The 14,824-nt window shown below is 47.1% G+C and overlaps 1 protein-coding gene across 2 annotated transcripts in view; it reads right to left on the bottom strand.

Annotated features, from left to right (window-relative positions):
- Positions 1-14,824, bottom strand: part of Itgb5 (integrin subunit beta 5) — a 118,355-nt gene that overhangs the window by 41,468 nt on the left and 62,063 nt on the right. For both annotated transcript variants that reach the window (XM_021208922.2, XM_021208923.2), the window contains exons 6-8: positions 9,768-9,929; positions 8,413-8,508; positions 6,378-6,467 (exon numbers count right to left, since the gene is read on the bottom strand). In XM_021208922.2, the coding sequence (XP_021064581.1) occupies positions 6,378-6,467; positions 8,413-8,508; positions 9,768-9,929 (348 nt within the window). The remainder of the gene's footprint in view (positions 1-6,377; positions 6,468-8,412; positions 8,509-9,767; positions 9,930-14,824) is intronic.

The raw sequence follows: 14,824 nt of genomic DNA, 5'->3' as shown, positions 1-14,824 counted from the left end.
CTATAAAGTGAGTTCCAGGACAGCCAGGGCTACACAGAGAGACCCTGTCTCGAAAAACAAAACAAAATAAGAAAACCAATAAGTAGGGCTGGAGAGATGGCTTAGCGCTTAAGAGCACTGACTGCTCTTCCAGAGGTCCCGAGTTCAATTCCCAGCAACCACATGGTGGCTCACAACCATCTGTAATAGGATCAATGTCTTCTTCTGGTGTGTCTGAAGACAGTTACAGTGTACTCAAATACATTAATAAATAAAAAGAAAAAATAAAACCCATAAGTAATGTATTCTAAAACTCAGGCTGACTTTAGCTTCCTCTGAGGATTGTACACAACTAAGATGTGCAGGTTACCAAGAGGCAGGAACAAGAATGTTTACAGCAAGTTAAGAGCAAGAATCCGGAAGCCAATCAAAGGCCTGCCATTGACCACAGAATATCTACCTTGTAGAGCACTTACAATATCAAACACAAGTGTACAAAGTGACCATGATGAGTATAACACTACTCAAAGCCAGACACACTGTATTTATTTATTCTCTAATAAAGATACTCTGGGCCTCAGTAGATCATAGATAAAGGTGGCCCCATCGTGAGATCCTGAGAGTTATAAACTTCCCACATCACAATGGCCACCACTGTTACGACTGCCTGCATATTCCATATAGTACCAGCCTCACAGGTTTGTAGCCTAGGAGAGAAAGGCAGCAGCTGGTAGCCGAGGCATGTAGTACATTACACCGTCTAGGTTAACATGCTGTATACTCTTTGCCGGCACAATGCTATAACTCCCTGACGATGTGTCTCTCAGGGTGCATCCTTGCTACTAAGTGAGAAGCCATCATGTGTGAAATTCAGCAACAAGCAGAACTAATGGTTGCCCTTGGGGGATAGCGAGAGAAGGAGGCCTACAAGGGACTTGCCTGTGCTGGCAGTGTTCTGCTGTGGCTATGTTTTCTTTGTATATTTTTGTTTTTGAGACAGGGTCTTGTTATGTAGTCAGGATAACCCTGAACTCTGTAATCCTCTTGCTTCAGGCTTCTGAGCTGAAACTGCAAGCAGTAAGCCCAGCCATGATCTGCTTTTCCCTGGGTGTTAGATACTCGGGTGTTAGATACTCGGGTGTTAGATACTCGGGTGTCAGATACTCGGGTGTCAGATACTCGGGTATGTTTAGTTTATACAAGGTTCATGGAAGCCTTTATATGCCTCTTGGTTTTTAGAATCCACCCTTAATGGGTAGAGAAGATACTATTGTTGTTTTGCTAAATCAATGGTCATGATGTCATACTGCCTTATCTGTAAATAAGGGCCACACTCAAGCCGGGTCAAGAAACTCCTTCTGCAGGGGGCAGGAGATGATGCAGACTTGTGACTGTTCAGAGTGCAGCGAATTAGTGACACTGAGTTCTCAGCCCTAACTGAAATATCTGCATTACTCCTCCATGCCCTCAAGGCTCAGGGAACGTGACAGACAAGGGAACAGAAAGAATGTAAGGGATGCGGAAGAACGTGGGGAAGACGTTCTGTCTCCTGAACGTTACGTGGCCATTTGTGCTCATGAACTCCAGGAAACTATAGCTATCTGCACAAAATTTCAGCAAATCATAACTCTGCCATAAATGGAGGAGGGATCCAGGAGACCCTAACCCTGAGGAGCTAGTCTATAAAAAACAAATCTATAGGAAGTCAGGCAGTGGTGGTGCACACCTTTAATCCAAGCACTCAGAAGGCAGAGGCAGGTGGATCTCTGAGTACAAGGCCAGCCAGGGCTGCACAGAGAAACCCTGTCTCACATCAACAACAACAACAACAACAACAACAACAACAACAACAACAAACCCTTAAGTAATAGCCAAGTGTGATGCCACACACTTTTTTCGAGACAGGGTTTCTCTGTGTAGCCCTGGCTGTCCTGGAACTCATTCTGTAGACCAGGCTGGCCTCGAACTCAGAAATCCGCCTGCCTCTGCCTCCCAAGTGCTGGGATCAAAGGCGTGCGCCACCACGCCCAGCACCTGATACCACACACCTTTAACTGCAGCTCTTAGGAGACACAGGTAGGCGGATCTCCACAGCGAGTGCTAGACCAGCCAGGGCTCCTTAATAAAATGCTGTCTCAAAAGTCCCTATGAAAGATATAACTTTAGGAGCTAAGGCCAAATGAAGTAACTTTATGACTATTTAGAAGTCATATTTTAATCAAGCATTTTTTTTTTTTTTTAAATCTGCTTATAACACAGACAACAGGACTTATAGGGAGTAGGACTTACAGACAGCAGGACTTACTCTGAGAGGCACTGAGCCAAGCTTCCTCATAAACAAGAAGCCAGAGCACCACCAGCTTTTGTAGATTTCCCACCACTCCCTCTAGCCCTCAGACTCTGGCATGTGGTGCTAAAAAGCTTGAATACATGAGATGTGCAGTTCCCCCAACAAATTCACAGCTTGCAGAAAATACTCCACAAAAACTGGTCTCTCTGCAACAAATTGTCGAAGTGCTTCTACAACTCTAAAAATACTAACCCTCTGCAAGCTGCTTCCTCTTCAGAGTGGCATCCTTAATTGGCCAAAGGTCACAAAAGTGCTACTCAACACATACTCCACTCTCCCACTGAATGTAATTAGTTATTTACGGATCTGCCTTCTCAGTGTGCCATGAACCGGAAGGATCACATACGTGCCCTCTCTCTCCAGCATGCAGCACAAAGTCTTGGTGAATGAATACATGGACTAATGTATAGACATTTGAACAACAGTTATGCCCAAGGGACTGGGAAGATGAAGATGAAATCTTTGAAGACAGCTAATAGGGACTGGAGGAACGGCCATGCTTAAAAATCCTGGTTGTTTTTCTTTTCTTTTCTTTTTTTTTTTTTTTTGGTTTTTCGAGAAAGGGTTTCTCTGTGTATCCTGGCTGTCCTGGAACTCACTTTGTAGACCAGGCTGGCCTCGAACTCAGAAATCCACCTGCCTCTGCCTCCCGAGTGCTGGGATCAAAGGCGTGCGCCACCATGCCCCGCCTGGCTGTTTTTCAAGACCATCCAAACTGGTCCCTAGCACCCACATCCGGCAGTTCGAAACTGCCGGTAACTCCAGCTCCAGGAAATCTAATCCTTCCTCTGACCTCCAAAGGAACTGAAACACGCATTCACATTTAGACACCCATATACAAACGGGGGAAATGCATACACACACATACACACACATGCACATATATCTGTATATATAAAGATGTACGGAAAGATGGGGGGGGGGGGAGGAAGATGGCTCAGTGGTTAAGAGCACTAGCTGCTCTCCTACAGTGTCAGGTCCAAAGATGCTCGGGACAAATAACTATCTGTGGTGCCTATTAGCATACCAAATATGCTATTTTGGTATCAGAAGCTGGCGTCGAGGCTTCCTAGTGATCACTTGTCTGTGGTTCTTCTCAGTTCTTCTCACCCACTCCCTACCCTAAAGTTCTCCAGCTTCTCATTCTCATAGAGCCCTGACATTTCAGTCACATGCTCTCTTTTGGCGTCTCTCTTATCTTCCTCCATTGACCCTATCTCTCGCCCCACCCCCAGTCCCTCAAAGTCCCTAGTCCAGTCTGCTGGCCACCGTTCAGTTCACTCCTTCCTCTCCCTGCTCTGGACTCCTCCAGATGCCTCTCTGGCTGCGCTCTCCCTCATATCCACAATGAAATCCTCCCCCTCAACCGTGCCTTGGAGTAGCCACATCATCAGCTTATACATCTGATGCTGAAACCCTCAGTTTATACACAGGACCCGGGTTTGGTTCCCAGCACCCACATAGCAGCTCACAACCATCTTCGATTCCAGTTCTAGGGGATCTAATATCCTATTCTCCAAGGGTACCAGGCAAACACATGGTGTACTGACATAAAAGTGCAAACACACACACACACACACACACACACACACACACACACCTGACCAAAAAAAATTTAAAAATCTTTAAAATAAGAAAAGCTTGGCCTGGAGAGATGGTTCAGTGGTTAAGAGCACTGACCGCTCTTCCAGAGGTCCTGAGTTCAATTTCCAGCAACCACATGGTGGCTCACAACCATCTGTAATGGGATCTGACTCCCTCTTCTGGTGTGTCTGAAGAGAGCAACAGTGTTCTAACATACATGGAATAAACAAATAAAACAAGAGAGAAAAGAAAAGGAGAGAAAAGGCACTCTATGCTTTACATGGCTCGTTGTTCTGGCTAGATGGTTCTCTCTTACTCACCACAGAGCAGCGTCTGGGATCAGAATCTCCTCTACTGTTTCAGATGGCAGGAATTATGAAGAGTTAGCTCAGACCTCAGTTATGGTACCAAAAGCCGAGCCCAAATGCTCATTGCTGAGGCAGGCTTCCAGAGCTCATGCTAATCCCATCCCCACAGGCCTCTTTCCTCAGAATCCACTGACTTTGGAAAAGTATGAATCACCCTCACAGCTCTAAGGGTCCCCCTCCCTTGAAACACCACATGCTTCTACAGGGCAGCGCTGTGCTTCCTCCAGTGTCCTGCTGCCATGTGTCATACAAGGCTAGCCACAATTAGCCCCTTAAGATGTATTTGTTGACAGAAAAAAAACAAAGTGCAGGACACATCAGAGGTTCAAAGGCACAAGAACTGGTTCTTATGCACGAGGACATTCACGTGCAACTCCTGAACTTACTCAATTACGACCAGCTCTGCCCCTGAAGATGGTTTCTTACTCCCATCCTAGACAAAGTCGGCAATGTCAAGAATGCTGGCCCCCTAAGTGCTATTCTATTACAGACCCTGTGTCACATTAGGTCACATCTGCAATTGCTTTCTGTCGGCCCAGCTGTGGGGGAAAGGGAAGCGCGGTTGGAGCAGACTTTATGGCAACAATCAAAAGAGAAACATGTGCCGTGCTAGGGCAGAACCCACCACGGGCTCTGATGTCACCCTCTGCTGCTACTCTAGTGGTCTGCAGACCATCCTGCCAGCTCCCACTTTAAAGAGAGGCCCCTGGGCTTTTCGTCTTAAGTATCTCTCTTCATAAGCATTGATTGATGTTCCCGTACCCAGACTCAGGGCTCAGCTCTGCAAGACAGTCTTCCCTCCGCAATACTCTGCGAGAGACTCCTTGCTGCCAAACACCCTTGGGCAGAGAGTGAGTCTGGCACAGCTAGAAAAGGATATAAATCTAAACGCTGACAATTCTGCCTTGTGAAAGACACATACAAATCAGACAGAGCCAAAGACCACAACCACTTCATCTGTAGCATACACTCTGACCAGAACCTTCCAGAGTCCCCACTGCTAGCTAGCATCCAGGAGCAGCGAAGTCAAGACCCACGTGTAGTCATGGTTGTGTGACTCATGAAACCCACCACAAACCAGGGCAACGATGATGTCAACCAGCACCAGTAAGCACAGCCCACGTGCTCTGGTGTCTGTGGAAGGTAAGAAGAGAGTGCTGGATCCCCTGGAACTGGAGCTATAGGGGGTTGTAAACCTCCATGTGGATGCAGGGAACCAAGCTACAGCAGCCTGCCTGTGTGTATGGCTTAGAAGTATTCTTTGTGTAAAGTGTGGCATTTTCCCTGATCCTGACTTGCTGTGTATAATAATCATGTTTTTGTTTTGTTTTGTTTTTTAATGAAAATCCAGGAATCTGGGGAGTAAGGAGAAGGGTGGGGTACCCACTTAGAAGTTGGGGTTGGCAGAAATGATCTTTTTAGGCTGCATTAGAAACTGGAGTGAATCCAGGTTCCCTGAGCAACTGCGGGGCCCTGCTATTGTTGCTGGGACCTCTATATTAAACTGGGAAAATGTGTTATATAGCACAGGGGTCTGCAGGGTCTGGAGCTGGCTGAGCTTGGAGATGTTGAGCGGTAGCTACTCTAGAAGATGTCCTCCCCGCACCTCACAGAGCTCGGATGAGGCCACTCCTTAGCTCCATCTTCTCCAGAAGCCTTGAACTCACAGAGCTCTCTACTTGCTTCATCTACACAGTGAGTTCCAGGACAGCCAGGGTTAGAGAGAGTCTGTCTCAAGGGTTCCGGGTGGAGGGAGGAACCCAGATTGAAATGAAGGCTACAGGGTAGAAGAAGAGAAGAAGAGAACATTCTGGCTTTAGCAGATATTTCGCAGGAGAAATGAGGTAAGCTCTGACTTGTGAAGAGCCCAAACTGCAACGGTTCATGAAAGGGGATGAGAGGTAACTAGCCAGAAATTCTCCCTGATGTCCAACTCCAAGTCTATAGGACACAGAGACATGGAGAAAGTGAGTAAGGGACATTGGCCACACCTCAAACACTAGGGGCCCCCAACAGAAGGGGTGCAGGCAGAGCTAAGTCACCAGGATGGAGGTGGGGAGTTCGGGGGATGGGGGGGGTCAGAGCCAATGACTTACACTGTACGCATTGATAATCAGTTGAATAATGTTTTTGGAATCTCCATGCAAAATCTCCACAGTGGTTCCAGGTATCAGGGCTGTAAAATTCTTGAAAAACACAAAACAACAAAAAACAGTAAGATCATTTTGCCTTCTGTGAGGGTTAATTTTAATGTCAACTCAACACAGGCTAGAATCACCTCAACTGAGAAAATGCCTCCATAAGATTGGACTGCAGGCAGCCTGTAGAGCATTTTCTTAATTAGTGATTGATGGGGAGGGACCAGCCCACTGTGGGCAGGGCTATCCCCTGCTAATAGCCCTGGGTTCCATAAGAAAGCAGGCTAAGCCAGCCATGAGGAGCAAGCCAGTAAGCAGCATCCCTCCATGGCCTCTGCATCAGCTCCTGCCTCCAGGTTCCTGCTCTGTTTGAGCTCCCATCCTGACTTCCTTTAGTGATGAACTGTGATGTGGAAGTGTAAGCCAAACAGGCCCTTTCCTCCCCAAATTGCTTTTGGTCATGGTGTTTCATCTCAGCAATAGTAACCCTCTCACTAAGACACTTTCCATTCTGTCAGAGTCAAAAGTGTACTGTGGACAAGAGTGAACAAGGGCCAGTACCATGCTCTGCCACTCTCCCAGACCACATGCTGGAGAGGGTGCTATGGGAGAGGCAAGAAAACTTGGTATGAGCAGCACACTGGTGTGTGTGTGTGTGTGTGTGTGTGTGTGTGTGTGTGTAAGGGAGCCCAGGGCTGACAGCAAGAGACATTCACCCTCTAAGGTCATGACCCTCTCATCATCACTCCTGGTAACTGTAGGCTCATTTCCGGATGACTCAGCATGTTCTACAGGAGCACACAAGGCCTGCTTCCCCAAGCGTCTGAAGACAGTCTATCTTCTCAGTAGGGAGCTAACATACTACGGGTGTCATTCTAAAGACCTTTTGATACCTGCATGGAAGGCCCGGGGACAAAGCCTTTTGCCCTAGCACAGCTCCCGAGTGTGGCTCTGAGAACAGGACAGAGTCCCTGTCACCCTCAAGCTGTAGAGGTCTCCTCATTCTGAGGAAGGAGACCGAAGCCAAGGAGGAGACAAAGCCCAATACAGCCCAATCCTTCTAAGAATGTGGTTTGTAACGGACAAGCTTTAACCTATGATCTTGCACCTAACTAAGCGGCTTTTCATTTTTATCAATCTAAAATAGACTCAGGCTCAGAGAGGATCCATGACTCAGGAAGACACTGTGAAATATTCATAACTTGTAAATCAGGGGCCTTGGAGACACGACTGAACAAAAGTTCTTTGGAGAATAATTAAGGGATTCCTGACAGCATCCCCTATATGAATGATCACAGCATCCGGGGTGAGCCGGGTTTATGCTTAGCTCACACAAGCGCTTCCACAGCCAGAGAGGTTGAGTGTCTGTGTGTGCACACGTGAGATCATCGCATAAAGGCCAGAGAGTAGATTGAAGGTCCTCTATTACTCTCTAAGGAGCTTGCGAGTGCCACAGTGGTGGCCCAGGCGGCCACTTGGGAAAAGACTTGTTGGATGCAACAAACCCATCGCTCTCTTCTCTCAGTCACTGACTGATTTCTAGGAGACCTACTGTGTTGGGCCACCACTCCTTACCTCCCACCCTCCGCAGGAAGGCAGACTGAGTTAGTTGTGTGTAGTAGTAGCCAACAACAGTTGCCCAACATCTCAGTTCCCTTTGTACAGAATTATTTCACGTTTTCCTTCTCAACTGGAATAGGCCCCTGTGTCTCTATCCATCTTCTGAAAATGATGATTCATAATATTTTTGAGATGTTTCTCTGAATTAAGTTAAATAACGTGGTTTAAAACTCCCGGTGAAGATGTTCATGACCACATGAACACTCAAAGAGTTTCCTTATTACTTCTAAGCACAGCTCCACTGACCCTGCCCACCCCCACTCAAATCTCTAACCGGCTTTAGGTCAGAATGAGTCACAGATCAGGCCGCCGCCCCTACACACACACACACACACACACACACACACACACACACACACACACACAGGAGTACCTTGTAGAGCATATAGTGGTTCTTCGTCACTGCGAAGATGAGGTTGATATTGTTCTCCGCCAGCTTCTCCCCAAGCAGGGCAAGCGATGGATAGTCCTAAGACGAAGGCATAAGTCAAGAGTGTAACCATCCCAACCAGCTGCAACGCTGACATGTGATCTGCAGACATGAAGACCCTGGAAAAAGCATCTTTCTCCTGGGTGCCCGTCAACCAGGGGCCTAAAAACCAAGTCCACCAGCAGCTCCTCAACGAAGAGGTTATAGGAAATGATGTTCATCAGAAAGGCCCCTCTGGCATCGCTAGGTGTGATCTGTATCCCTCCCCATCCTTTCTGGAGGGAGGGGATAGGTGTGGCTCCAGGAAGAACAGTCCCACCTTCTACCATCTGCCACCAACACCTATTAGCTTGAATCCCTACCCTATGGCTGTCCCTTGCCCTGTATTCCTTTTCCTGTGCCCAACAGTCAGATAACCAATGTCTGTGGGTCCTGCTCCTGGCTCACAACAAGCAAAGGAGACCACTGCTCTCTGGAATCAGGCTGTGATGGGGGAAGGAGGTAGCCAACCAAGTGAGCAGAAAGGAAAGACCGGAGGCAATTTAATCCTGGTTGGTACAGGGATCGCAGTTGGGTGAGCCACTTCCTGGAGCCAGAGAAAATGGGCTCGTCCTGCAAAGAAAACTGGCAAGAACTCCTCTCTAGCCAAAGGTTAAAATAGATTTGAGGAAAAAGAAGGTATACATTTCTTGGGCTGGAGAGATGGCTCAGTGGTTAAGAGCACCGACTGCCCTTCCAAAGGTCCTGAGTTCAAATCCCAGCAACCACATGGTAGCTGATAACCATCTGTAATGAGATCTGATGCCCTCTTCTGGAGTGTCTGAAGACAGCTGCAGTGTACTTACATATAATAAATAAATAAATTAAAAAAAAAAAAAAAAAAAAAGGTATACACTTCTTAAAAAGCCTACATAAAAAAATGTGGCAGAATCTTGGTACTTGGTACTGGGTATCTTCTAACTCTACCCCAGTTGTGACCCCTTCAGGAAAGCAGGTTCCACGTGGCCTTCAGATCACCTCCACTGGAACTACTTGGCTCCCAGGCCACCCCTTCCTCCAATGAGATAGCTCCCATTAGGTACACAGCAGTGTGGAGATGAACCAGCTACAGAAATCCCTAACAAGAATTAGTTAACAAGGAGGTTTTAAAACTTAGCAAGAGAAGACAAAATAATGAATAAACCTGGATTCCCCAGAGGGGACCAGAGCATCAGCAAGTACTGCAGGCAAGGAGGTGTCCAAGGAAGGGATGGGCGATGGGCACAAGGACAGGTCAGAGGATCCCTCGCAGCACTCACCATCTGGTTGGATGCTGTGTACTCATTGGCTTCGTTCAGGTGACACTGGCCATCGTGGGGCTGGACCAGGCCACCCAGCTTTCCATCCAGTGCGATGTGGGGCACGTCATCCGTTGTGAACACCAGCAAGTGCAGAGCATCTTTTCGCCATCCAATCTTCTCCTGAAAGACAGAAGACGGGGGTGGGTTGGGAGAAGATGGAGGTGGTATAGCTGTCCGGGACAAACCTATCCAGGGCATCATATGAGACACCAGCTGGCTGCAGGGCTCCAAGTCTGAGTGAGAGGTGTGTCCTTCCCACAGCATCGGGGCTTCTCACTTAAAACCCACACCACAGCGGCACAGATGAGAAGCTCTGCTCACACAGGCCACGTGCCTAGACACCCACTGGCATCGTTCTCTTCCACCCACTGGTACCCACTCTTCCCTGACTTCACCCAAGAGCTGTGTCTCTGACTTCACCCAAGGGCTACATCTCTGACTTCACCCAAGGGCTACATCTCTGATTTCACCCATGGGCTACATCTTTATGTAGTACGTACATAAAGATTTCCTTTGAGGTCCCAGAACAAGCCTGAGCCTACCCCAACCCCACTGGCTAAGACTGTACAAAATGATAGTTAAACACTTGAGGTCCTGTTAGACAGGAACCATTCAGTAAAGCATCCGAATGGCCCTGCCACTGAAGATGGCTCTGCCTTTTGAGGATCTGGTAAGAACTACCATCTCTCCCAGTAGGAATGAATCCTCTCATCTTTACCAGAATCATTTCAATGTCAATAGTGGAGCAGATGAGCTCTCTGTCCCTCACTGTTTCACTGCGTGGGACTCATTTCACTCCACAGGATTATCCAGACCGAGGCTCAGCTAAATATAGTGCACGGCAAGGGGGGAGCTCTGGACGTATTCAGCCACTGTAGCCATAGCATCACACAGAACCACTCAGGAATTATCATCTAGAGCCAGAATGTGTGGCCGGAATGTTTTACTATTGATGAAAGGGCATCCCGAAGTTGTGCACGTTAGATATAAAACTCGCAGAAGCTGGGCATGGTAGCACATGCCTTTAATCCCAGCACTTGGGAGGCAGAGGCAGGCGGATTTCTGAGTTCGAGGCCAGCCTGGTCTACAAAGTGAGTTCCAGGACAGCCAGAGCTATACAGAGAAACCCTGTCTCAAAAATCAAAACAAAACAAAACAAAACAAAACAAAACAAAAAAACCTCGCAGAGATGGGGTTAAAAGCTATCAATCTCTCAATGGCAGATGAGGAGCTGGGGTACCACCCACTCTCACTCATCATCCGAACAGCTGCGATGCTGTCTTACTCCCTTCAATAACAGCGTGCGTACAAAAAAAATCATATCACAAAGTCAAAAGGGGAGGGGGGGAACTCAACCAAATGCCAGTGAAGACCAAAGGCCTGCTGTGGGCAGGAGTGATCACCTAAGAGGAGTCAGGTTTATAGTCGTGTAACTTTTGTCCAATAAGCAGCTACTTATCTCCTATTGTGTGCCAGGTCCCCTGGGAGGTTGCAGATCTACCAAAAGCTTATTCCGGCTCTTAAAGGTACTCAGTTTAAATAAAAACGGCAGCTTTAACATACCATGACAGTGTTAATGCAGGCAAATACAATATTAATGGGAGCCAGGGAGGGGAGGAGGAGGGAGAGAATGGAGGAGGAGGAAGAGGAAGAGGAAGAGGAGGAGGAGGAGGAGGAGGAGGAGGAGGAGGAGGATAAGAAATGTGTAGGCTCAGGATTTTCCACCTGTACCCCTCTTCCGGAAATAACGACTCTGAAATTTATTTATGAATAAATGCTCAGGCCATATGGGTTATTCCCACTAGCTCATAACTCAATTATTCCATTTAAACTAGTCTAAGTCTGCATAAGGCCAGCTACCTCTCCTCAGTTTCATGCATCCATCTCCCTCAGAGTCCAGGGAGAATCTACCTGCCTCTGACTCTTTCCCAGAATCCTCTCGCTCTCTCTGCTGGATGTCCCATCTTCTATCTCCTGCCTTTTGCTAATAGGCTTCTTACTGACAGTGACACAGTGCACAAGATGATCCTCCGGGGCTGGCGAGATGGCTCAGTGGTTAAGAGCACCGACTGCTCTTCCAAAGGTCCTGAGTTCAAATCCCAGTCAACCATACGGTGGCTCACAACCATCCGTAATGAAATCTAATGCCCTCTTCTGGAGTGTCTGAAGACAGCTACAGTGTACTTACATATAATAAATAAATAAATCTTAAAAAAAAAACAAAACCAAAAACCAAAAAACCAAGATGGTCCTCCACAAGAATGAGGAGGAGGAGGGTGGGGATGCAGAGGAGGAAGAGAGCTGAGGTAGAGGAAGGCCTTCCCAATTTGAACGGAACTCAAGCTGCTCTGGAAGGATGAGGAGAACACTTTGAGGAAACAGAAGAAGTGGGGAGGGAGGAAGCATTGGCAGGAAGACAGAAAGGAGCACGGCAGAGATCCCCACATCTGGGAGCTGGTGCTCCCTCCTAGCCACACCGGGACAAGCTGCTCACGGGACGGGAGCTGGGATAGGAAGAGGCCACAGAAGTTCCCTATGGTAGTTCTGATTCTTGCTCTGTTGGCAATCACCTTCTGAATGTGTATGTGCACACTTACAGAGAGTGAATGCCGCACTACATAAATTATCCCTCAACAAGCCAGACTTTTTTAAAATAAAACTTCCAACCCTGAGTGGTTATCTGTCAACTCTGTGATTCTATTTCAGGGGATTCCAGCCACACAAGAGTGCCATGAAATTATGCACGACCACATTTTATCAGAAGTAAGAAAGAAAAGACGAAAAGATGTGGTTATCCTTGTGTGTGGTGCAGGGAAGCAAACTGATGTTCATTAAAAGTCTGAAGTGATGTGCAACCAATATACAAGGTGGGGACAAAGAAGTGGGGAATCTGTAGTATGCTTATAAACCACGTAAGAAGCATAGAGTTCTATTCTTTTTTAAAAAAATATTTATTTATTTGTTTATTTGTTTATTTATTATGTGTGAGTACACTGTAGCTGTCTTCAGAAACTCCAGAAGAGGGCATCAGCTCTCATTACGGATGGTTGTGAGCCACCATGTGGTTGCTGGGATTTGAACTCAGGACCTTTGGAAGAACAGCTGGCGCTCTTAACCACTGAGCCATCTCACCAGCCCCTAGAGTTCTAGTCTAAAACAACACAGATATTGAGATCAAGTATGGCATAATGTGTTTGGAGTTAGATTATGAGTGATCAATTCTTTTTCCTATTATTTTTCAAACTATAAGCAGTGCTTCTGCCACACTGGGCTTTGAATGCTGTTATTTGCTTTCTTCGGGCTCCATTTTTTTCTTTGACAAGCTCCTCTGTGGTCTCGTGGAGACAGAATCGGATGGGGGCTTAGGTTAGCAAGGAGCCAGACAACATGGAACTTGAGGGTTTTAGGATGGAGTTCTCCTGCCGTTTCTAACCCGCTGTGTAACCCTGACCAATTTATGTGTCACCTCGAAAGCTTTTTTCCCCCTTGTCTGTATAACAGACATAAAAATACGTCACTTTTATTGAACACATCCATGATTCTATTAACCCCTCCCCACTTCAACCAACCTCTGTGAAATAAGCTAGACACTGCCATCCCATAGCTGAACCAACTGGCACTCAGAGAGATTAACCTGACCAGCCCACTCTACTATCAAGGCAGACTGAGGCAGAGTCACTCACAAAGCTACACACAGGGAGAGGAAGCTCTGTGCGCACAGCAAAGGCGATAACTCAGGGAGAAAACAAAACAAAACAAAACAGTACAACACTGTGTCTAACATGCGACTGCCAGATCCAGAACTCAGTGCTTGCTGAAAGGAGGGAGCGTCTGCAGCAGACACCGCTCCACAGAATGGGAGTAACTCTATTTCTTATTAACTGGGCTCATGATCAGTAAGTGGTGTCAATGGCCTTGGCCCAGAGTGGGGTCGGGTGGCAGGATGGGTCAGGACACAGACAAATTATCCACCCAGGCTTTCAGCTTGGGGATGTCACATGGTGACTCCAGACTATTTATATTCAGAATAAACTGTCTGCGGTCTGATTGCTTGTAGTGTTTGTTCTGAAGATCTCAGTTTGGTATTCCACATTTAGGACAAAGAACAAAATTAAGCAATGGGATCTTCTCCCTCCTCCCCCTCTTCCTTCTTCTCCTCCTGGGCTCACTTTATAGACCAGGTTAGCCTCAAACTCACAGAGATCCGCCTGCCTCCATCTCCCGAGTGCTGGGATTAAAGGCCTGTGCCACCACACCCGGTTTATTTTTCATTTTAAAGAAGTTGCTGCCAGGAAGTGGTAGGGCATGCCTTTGATCCCAGCACTTGGAAGGGAGTCATAGTCCAGTAACTTTGAAAGAGATGAATCTAAGTTCAAGCCTTCGCTTTGTTCTAACTGTGGAGCCCAGTGAAAGCCCCTTGTTTCTTTCAGCCTTTGGAAAATGGAACTGAAGCTATCAGGACTGGTGCTGGGTCTTTATACACAGTATATCTGGGAAGTACTTGGCACATCAAGGAAACTAAAAAAGAGATTCTAAACTACTATGCCAGTTTACATTTCTCCCCTTTTTACTGCTTGGTCGTAAGGTCACACGAGTGTTACAGGGACTATGAATTACTCCATAGCTGCACGCATGTTAAAATGGACAAAGTTAAGTTGAATACATGGCACACACCTGTAATCCTAACATTTAGGATACTGAGGCAAGCTCATAAATTTGAGGTCAGCCTGGACTACATAGTGAGACTCTGGGTAGTGTTTTAAGTGAGAAACGGTTCCAGAGGCTCAGGTATTGGAATATTGGGTCCCTATTTGGTAGTACTGATTGGAGAGGTCCTAGAACTTTTAGGATGTGCAGCCTTTCAGAGGAAGTACATTCCTGGGGGGTATTTAAAGCTTCTCCCTGCTTCCTGCGTGACAAGATGTGAACAGCCAGCTTTTGGTTTCAGCCTCCTACTGCTGTGCTTCCCTGACCACAATGGTGTCTCCCTCCCTCCCTCCCTCCCTCCCTCCCTC

Source organism: Mus pahari, chromosome 12 (assembly GCF_900095145.1).
Source record: "Mus pahari chromosome 12, PAHARI_EIJ_v1.1, whole genome shotgun sequence".
Classification (NCBI taxonomy): Eukaryota; Metazoa; Chordata; class Mammalia; order Rodentia; family Muridae; genus Mus; species Mus pahari.
Note: the sequence above shows the minus strand (reverse complement) of the source record. Positions and strands in the feature narration are given on the sequence as shown.